General features: G+C 40.6%; 1 protein-coding gene across 8 annotated transcripts in view; it reads right to left on the bottom strand.

The window, feature by feature from the left end:
• Positions 1 to 7845: 7845 nt before the first annotated feature.
• anks1b (ankyrin repeat and sterile alpha motif domain containing 1B) overlaps positions 7846 to 9176 on the bottom strand; it is a 163775-nt gene continuing 162444 nt past the window's right edge. For 7 of the 8 annotated variants that reach the window (XM_077234313.1, XM_077234314.1, XM_077234315.1 and 4 more), the window contains one exon: positions 7846 to 9145. In XM_077234313.1, coding sequence (XP_077090428.1) covers positions 9097 to 9145 — 49 coding nt within the window. In that variant the 3' untranslated portion in view covers positions 7846 to 9096. The remainder of the gene's footprint in view (positions 9146 to 9176) is intronic. The other variant, XM_077234320.1, reaches the window with a different exon arrangement.

Below are 9176 nucleotides of genomic sequence, written 5' to 3'. Positions count from 1 at the left end.
GCCTGGGAACACTGCATAAGGGGTGAGTGGTCTAGTGCTTCCAATGTTTGTTTCATGTATCCCAATGAATAGGAATTGGGATATAGGGAGCAAAGATTGGAAGCACTAGTGGTACTAAACTTTGTCCCAACCACTATACATTTTGTATGTCTCCATCAGATTTGAATGAGGTGTGACGGAGATGTACAAAATGTACAGTGGTTGGGATATGGGACAAGGTTTTTTTTATGTGTGGGTTAGGAATTACTTTATAATGTTTTTGGAAAGACTGTGGGGAAATGACGCGCTACATATTAATACTTTGGAAAGACAGTGATCGTTTCCCCACTGTCTTTCCAAAATATCAATACTTAGCCCGTTGTTTCCCCACTATCTTTCCAAAGTATCAATACTTAGCGTGCCGTTTCCCCACTGTCTTTCCAAAGTATTAATACTTGGCGTCGTTTCCCCACTAAGTATTAATACTTTGGAAAGATAGTGGGGAAACAACGGGCTAAGTATTGATATTTTGGAAAGACAGTGGGGAAACGGCGCGCTAAGAATTAATACTTAGTGGGGAAACGATGTGCTAATTCTTAGCGCGCCGTTTCCCCACTGTCTTTCCAAAATATCAATACTTAGCCCGTTGTTTCCCCACTATCTTTCCAAAGTATCAATACTTAGCGTGCCGTTTCCCCACTGTCTTTCCAAAGTATCAATACTTAGCGTGCCGTTTCCCCACTGTCTTTCCAAAGTATTAATACTTAGCACATCGTTTCCCCACTAAGTATCAATACTTAGCGTGCCGTTTCCCCACTGTCTTTCCAAAGTATTAATACTTGGCGTCGTTTCCCCACTGTCTTTCCAAAGTATTAATACTTAGCGTGCCGTTTCCCCACTGTCTTTCCAAAATATCAATACTTAGCCCGTTGTTTCCCCACTATCTTTCCAAAGTATCAATACTTAGCGTGCCGTTTCCCCACTGTCTTTCCAAAGTATTAATACTTGGCGTCGTTTCCCCACTGTCTTTCCAAAGTATTAATACTTAGCGCGTCGTTTCCCAACTTATTAATACTTGGCGCATCGTTTCCCCACTGTCTTTCCAAAGTATTAATACTTAGCGCGTCGTTTCCCCACAAAGTTATTAATACTTAGCGCATCGTTTCCCCACTGTCTTTTCAAAGTATTAATACTTTGTGTGCCGTTTCCCCACTGTCTTTCCAAAGTGTTAATACTTGACGCGTCGTTTCCCCATTGTCTTTCCAAAGTATTAATACTTGGTGCATCGTTTCCCTACTGTGTTTCTGAAGTATTAATACTTAACAGCCTAAGTTTGGAAACACAGTGGGGAAACGACGCGCTGTTTCCCCATTGTCTTTCCAAAGTATTAATACTTAGCGTGCCGTTTCCCCACCAAGTATCAATACTTAGCGCGTCGTTTCCCCACTGTCTTTCCAAAGTATTAATACGTACTAATAAATGCATTTCCTCTACACTCTTGTTCATTGATGGTTTGTGTTGGCCAACTCACACATTTACTCCCCATACTTCATTACAACAAACACTACTCCAACTTCCATCAGCTCAGCTGCACGTTCCATCCAGCTGCTCATACATTGCTCTGCAGCTTGAGCTGCCACTCTAGCATTGATCTTCCTGGGAATTCAAACAGCTGACTCTGAGGTCATGCTTGTACTTCTGCATCACACATTTCTCACTGAGCTTTGAATCCATTTGATTCAGTGTGCCACAGGCATTGAGGTGTGGTTCATGTGTTGTGACCTCTACATATTCATAAAAGGCACCATTTGCTATCTGTACTAATAAAAATGTTAAAAGCATTGATAATGCTTTAGAATCACCACTTTATTTTTGCATCTGCCTTTTTATTTGAAACTGTTTTAATATATTTTCATTCCTTCTATGTAAAGCACTTTCAATTAACTGTGTAACTAAAATTGTCTTACCTCACTGTACACTCATTTGCAGCTCATGTAGCAGCTGACATGTTCAGTTAATTCCCTCTTTTGTGATGTAAACATCAGGCAGGCCCGTGCAGACCCTTTACCACATGTACTGAATGATGAAAGTTTGTTCAAATCACAGCTACTGTACATTCTCAATCATTGCATGGAAATGGCTGCCAAATCATGTTCCAGGACAGTCCTCAACCAACTAACTAAACTAATATCATTTGTCAAAAAAAGGACAATCATTAAAGATTGGTGTTTCATTTAAGTTAGTTAACTGCAGGAAGATAGATCTTAATGTACAGGTTTTCCTCAGGACATTCTCACCTCTTACAGTATGTTCTGCTGAAATGCTGCTGGAGGTCAAGTGAAAAACACACACACAGTTTCTCAAACCATTACATAACCCATCATAGCATCCCACAGCCCACCCAAATGCAACACCTTCTACCAAGTCTACTTTTTTGGCCCTCTCCTTGCATAACTGATGTTTGAAATAGGGCAAGTGATGTTCTCTCTTCCCAGGATACATTGATTATTCAAGCACGCAGATCATTTTGATTCTGTTTGTCAACTACACACATTTCAAACCATTTTTAAGCAGGCTTTTTGGCCTGATTATGCCCGAAAAAATCTACACTTCAATTTTCTGCACTGGTTGCCCATAAAAGTCTGTGGAGTGGATTTAAATTACATGATCAAATGCATTTACACCAGATACCTCCAATCCTGCTCCTAGAGGGCCACTGTCCTGTAGAGTTCAGCTCCAGCTCCAATTCAACACCTGAACTAGCCAATCAAGGTCTTTCTAGGCAGACTAGAAACTTGCAGGCAGGTGAGGCGAGTTGAGGACAGTGGCCCTTCCAGGAGCAACATTTGACACCCCTGCTCTACAGTTTTATTGCTAACCAATATTACCTGACATTCAACACTCTCACATATTTAGTAAGTAAGCCAGTAAGTCACTTGCCACCAAGTTGCACCAAAAATAGTACAAATTCTCAACCACATGATTCCTGCTCATTATATCCTTCAAACATTTCATGTTACACATTTTACACAATCCAACTTCAAAGGTTATTTTTTTTCAACAGAAGTGCCACGAACCCCTTTTAACCATTTCATTTCAAAAGCACAAGATCAGTACCTGGACATGCCATTTCTACAAGGCTTTGCTTGCTCTGACTCGCATCATGTGCATCCCGTGCATCCCCTGCCTCCGCTAGCGAACCTTGGCCTGAGAACGGTTCCTGTCAGCTGCTCTCAGGGTCGGTGGCTACTTTATTGCTCGCTCTCGTCAGGTCAGGTGGAGCAGGGCCAAGCGGAGAGAGAACAGATGCCAAAGCCATGCCTGCGGAGCTTTGGACGCGATCCTGAAGCTGTGCGAGCAAACGTCATTTGCGGAAGAAATACGTGTTGCCTTTGTTGTTAAAGGAATGCTTCACCCAAAAAACTTTTCATACATTACACATCCACAGGAAGTTCTTTCTTCCGAGGAACGCAAGAAGATACCTTGGCTGTCTTACCAAGGTATCAATACTTAGCGCGTCGTTTCCCCACTGTCTTTCCAAAGTATTAATACTTAGCGCATTGTTTCCCCACTAAGTATTAATACTTAGCGCATCTTTTCCCCACTAAGTATTAATACTTAGCACATCATTTCCCCACTAAGTATTAATACTTAGTGCATCGTTTCCCCACTGTCTTTCCAAAGTATTAATACTTAGTGCATCGTTTCCCCACTGTCTTTCCAAAGTATTAATACTTAGAGCCTCGTTTCCCCACTGTCTTTCTAAAGTATTTATACTTTATACTACCCTGAGCTGCCTTTGGCCTTTAACGCCCAAATGTGTCGAGTCAGGAGTGCAATGCGGCCTGACAGATAAAGGACTCGACCTAAAAATACCTCGTTCTTGTGTTACTAAGGAACATTATTTCCTTCTAGATCGCTCCTTCGGCTAAAAGTCTGCCCCCTCTTGATTCGCATCTGGCCTCGTTGACAGATGAATGTAGCTCTTCAGCAGCAGTCGTTTCTCTCTCGCCTCTCCCGTTGTGGACCGCAGAGGAGGTGAAGCCCCAAATGGGCTAGTGGCCAGTGTTGCCATGGCAGCTGGCTTTAGGATGCTGGGCATCCTCCCAAAATTGCCCTTTCGTCTCACCTCCGGAAGGGGTACCTGATGACTTTGACCCCACAAAAATAACAGTTGTTATTGCATCTAAACTTTTGGCACACGTCATTGTTTTCAAAGGTAACAACGGAGGTAATAACGGGTCGACGGAACGGTGAGATCGGGTTCAAAATATACAACAACAATTACGCCGACAATTTCCACTGCTTCTAGATGCTGACTGTGTTTGAAAGATTTGATTATTTATGAAAATGTTTGACCGCATGGAAGCCTCCATTATATCTGTTAAAAGAAGAACTTAAGCAAATATTACAATTCAAAATTCATTTACTCACATTTGACCTTTTCGGAGCTTTAAACAGGTCAGTTTCTTTTGGAAACTGAGCACGGTTCACGAGAAAAATTGGTCGTGTGAAAGCTGTCTTGCGGATACAAGAGTGCGCCATGGTAGCCAGCCGAAACCAGGACTACCTGCAGGGACAAAGGCATTGCCAGACCCTTTTTACTAGAGCAAGAGCCCCCTCGCTGTGCGGTGGACGATACGACACCGGCGCCGGGAACATTCGCACTCAGATTCAGACCGCAGCAAACTTGCCCGGTGTCAAAGCCCCTTAAGAGTGAAAGGGAAACGCACACCGGGTTTCAGGTGTAGCCCGCGTGCTTCATTAGCTGCTTCAGGTGTGTTTAAGTTTCAGCATAACCGAGTGTCTTATTAAGAAGATGCATTCATATGACACAAAACTCAGACTGACTGACACAACTTCATCATAGTGGTTTATGGGATGATTAGTTCACTCCTTACCTTACAATGGCACTCTTGCATCTTTGGCATCTTTTTATACATAGACCTACCTTCTTTGCGCAGTAGCCTACCTGTGTAATAAAGTCAACATGAAATCAAACAAATCAAATCATGTAATTAATTCTGCTTTCTTTACACACATTCCTGGTAGTTTTGTGAATGATTCATTGCTGACGCTGCAGGGAAAAAATAAAAGACGTACAGGCATATATTCATGCCGCTGACTACACAATGTAATCGTCCAACTACACAATTAGGACAACAATTGCGATCTTTATATAGCACCTTTAGTTAGAAACTTATACAAAGACAGATAAGCCTACTTTTGTTGTTTTTATGTTTAAGTTATTTCTGCATTCACCCCATTAATTGTCATAAATAAAGCTGTGTGTGCGCTTTCGAATCGCTCTCACTGTACTTTGCTGTCTTTCGCCGATTGTTCTGCAGGCTTCAAATCGAACACACCGATTTCTTTGTTCCCGCTGAACACAAAGATAACATAACATAATTTAAAGAATGTGGTTAACCATTTAAGTCAGGGATGGGCAACTCCAGTCCTCGAGGGCCACTGTCCTGCAGAGTTTAGCTTCAACTCTAATTAAACACACCTGAACAAGCTAATCAATGTTTTCAGGATTACTAAAAAATATTTTTTGTCAGGGTTGGAGCTAAACTCTGCAGGACAGTGGCCCTCGAGGACCGGAGTTGCCCATCCCTGATTTAAGTCAATGATGCCCCACAACTGTTTGGTTACAAGCATTCTTCAATACATCATCTTTTGTGTTCCGCAGAAGAAAGAAACTCATACAGGTTTGGAACAACTTGAGGATGAGTAAACGATGACAGATTTTTCATTTTGAGTGAACTATCCCTTTAAATCTGCAGTGTTCAGGTGGTACAGTGGCCACATGGTACAAGTTGTATCTCTCAGAAAATGACATTTTGTAATTACAAGTTCTACAAAGAACTTGTTCACAGTTCAGAATCGTTACGGCAATTACGACATGGCGCGAATGCACCTTTTGACTAATTTAATGTTGATGATGAACAAAACTAATATTAACCACACACCTGATTTTACATTCAAACAGAACACATGCCTACTAAGAGCCCATTAGAAATCCCGGAGGGAACCCACGTCGTCTTCCCTGATTATCGACTTTAACATTACAAAAGTAAAATGGGTTGCAAATGTTGATTCATGTTTCACTTTTGCTTATTGATACACCTAAAATAATCATTAGCACACAAATAATAGCCTATTTTAGGAAATACATATTGGGTTAGCTTTACGTATCAGAGCTGTAACCACATACGATTAGTTGTCGATATAGCTTTACTTTGGAATGATTTTAATCTTCAATATTTGCTTACATTAGGCAAGCACAGTTTGTTCTTTTCGTCAGGTGAGGGTTGTTTTTGCTCCCTACAGTTTGATATTGTGTTCCTAAAGCTCTGGCCCAGTTCTCACATATTCTGGGCTCTGGCATCTCTCTTTGTTCTTTTTATATCAACATGACTGAACTAGTTGAACGATCATAAAGCCTACTTTATTTTGATATCGCTGCAGAAATCTATTTGGCACATTCTGTAAGTGTTAATTAATTGATCTGTAAGATAATTACATAAATGGTTATCCCCTGACGCTTAATTTAGTCAAAGGCTTCGGGATACGCACCATCTGGGATGCGAGACTACAGTTATCCCATTATCTCTCTCATTCTATCTTTTTTGTGAGAACTGAAACGGAGAGTGAAGGATATCTGATAAAAGTTGACGTCTGTCGGATCATCTCACCTCACGGACATATATCTCTCTGATGTAAACGGCTCTTGAAATGCCGTCTGCTTTATAAGGCTCTTGACAGAAAGATGCAGTAAACGCTTTACAGATTGGGGAATAAAACGCACTGCAGGTGAAATCGAGGCTATAAATGTCTGTTAGATGTACATCTCACAGAAAAGCTTTATGAACTTCTCTATTGTTTGATTTAAAAGTTTATAGAAACTATTAAGTAAAACAACCGAGTAATCTATCAACGTAACAATCGTTTCTATGATTTAGGCTACAATTGTCTGCTCTTTAAGTGTTGCCTCTTCCGAGTCGATTGTCTTATGCTGGCTGTGTTTCTCAAGATGTGTTACTGCAACATAACCGAGTTGTATTAAACAGACTGTACGAGCACCATGGAAACAGAGTGCACAAGAAGTGAACCGTATGTCACCCAGCCTGAGGGAGATATTATCCAGAAACTCACACTTAAATCCTTATCAGAACACATCTTTTAACACACTCCCTGTCTTTACACAGTTGTAATTTGGGCCAGCTCCCCAGAGGCCACTGATAAGTACATTCACAAATAAATAATACAAACAATCATTCGATATAGGCCTACATAGAAAGAAAAAGTGACGGAACAGCAGGTAGATAGAACCGATGGATGGATGGATGGACGGACGGAGATAGAATATTGATGGGTAGAAACATTACTCTGATAGAAACAAGGAGAGGTAGAACAAGTCAACGGTAAGTTACAAGGAGAGGTAGAACAAGTCAACAGTAAGTTACATAAGTAGATAAGACAATTCGCCTGGAGATTTTCCAATGACCTTTTATAATGGGCTTTTTCAACTTATCAGAAACATTACTTGACATTGCCATTTTTAAGCAGTGGTTTATTTTAGAAAATTTATGTTTCTAATAAGTAACTAGATCAGACAAGTTTGGGGTGTGAGGGTGTGCGTGCACATTGTACAGTACAATGTCAAAGTATCATCAAGTTATGTTTACCACAGGATTTATTTTACTCATGAATTGAAAACCCCCATTATAAAATGCCATTGAAAAATCTCCAGTGGCAAATTAGTCTGCCGGGTTTTGAAGTCATCCCTGCACCACTCTATACAGTAGATGGACAAATAAAATAAAAAACAAGAAAGGAAGGAACACAGGCCACAGAAAGGACAATGGTTCTACAATCCGGATTTATTCCGTGTGCTTTGCAAGAATATAAATAAAGACCAAACTTACAAAATCTGTGTGCTGGAAGCCCAAGCCTATCTACACATGTTAGTCCGCAATGATGTCACAAATCCACCGGTTGCTCATACTTAGTTATAATGTGTTGAACTTTGACCTGCCTGCAAAATGTTGTACCTTGTTTCGCAATATCATTTATTGGATTTTTTTTTATTCTGTCATTCTTTATACATTTTTTTTGGTTTGTTTTTTTAATAACGTATATGAACAATGAGTCAACAAAATATTTATTTACAGAACTGTGGCAAAATTCTACAGTGACAATGAGTGAAAATAAGATCTGTTTTTATATTTTCATCTGAAACACAAGTGGAGCCATCCACACATTCGGTTCCTCTGTAGTACTACAAGATTTTGTTTTTTTCGGATGGCTGCATATTCAAGCTTGACGCGTCATATAAAAATAATGTAACGTTAAGACAACATCAGACAAGAATTGCACAATAAGAATAATTATAATAATTGTAAATATTACAGTAATGGTAATATAGTTCTCTATTAAACAGTATATATCAATAATAATCTGCATGGCGCCGCCAATGAAGTTAACAACCATTCTGTAGTGATTTTGGCACGAGACGCATCCATTTCATGGTTGTCCAGTGCAATGAGTTCGTTCACATTGTGCATATTCATTTTTTTTTTAGATCATTAACCACAAACAAACAAAATAAAGAGAGAAAGAAAGAAATAAACAAAGAAAACAGAAAAAAAAATACAGCAATTCATGTAAAAGTCCGTTTTTATCCCAGTCCAGACATGCCATGGTATTTTGGACTAGACATTTAGTGAAAAGTCAATGTAGTGTGTCCGAGTTGCCGTAGCGAGACCGTCTCCGCGGTTCTCGCCTTTCCCCGATCCGTCTCTCGCGCGACAAAGTTCCGTGACGGCCGCTGTCCTTTAGAACGCAACTCGAATCGCTGCCTCTTGAAAAGTGTACATTCAATTCCCACAGTCTCCTCCTATTGTTTTTATGCAGTGAGTGTGTATGTGTGCGCGTGCATGCGAGTGTTTCGTTAAAAGGCCACGGGTCCACGTCGGCAGTCCTTGTACGCGTCAAGTCCTCGTGCGAATCCTTACACATGCGTTACGAGAGGCTCCGGTGACGCTTTTAGGTTCCGTATTTGCGGTCCTTATTTGCAATGCAGTGAGACTGAGGGTCCATGTTAGGGGCAGGCTACATTCTCTGAATTCCACTGTAATAGACATGGGCGTCCGCCATTGCCCTGTGAATGAAATCACATCACTTATCCAAAG

The sequence above is a fragment of the Siphateles boraxobius genome, unplaced genomic scaffold, assembly GCF_051911475.1.
Source record: "Siphateles boraxobius isolate OS27281-9 unplaced genomic scaffold, OSU_SipBor_1 19, whole genome shotgun sequence".
NCBI classification, from domain to species: domain Eukaryota; kingdom Metazoa; phylum Chordata; class Actinopteri; order Cypriniformes; family Leuciscidae; genus Siphateles; species Siphateles boraxobius.
The sequence above is the reverse complement of the archived record's forward strand: the minus strand, read 5'-3'. Positions and strand labels throughout refer to the sequence as shown.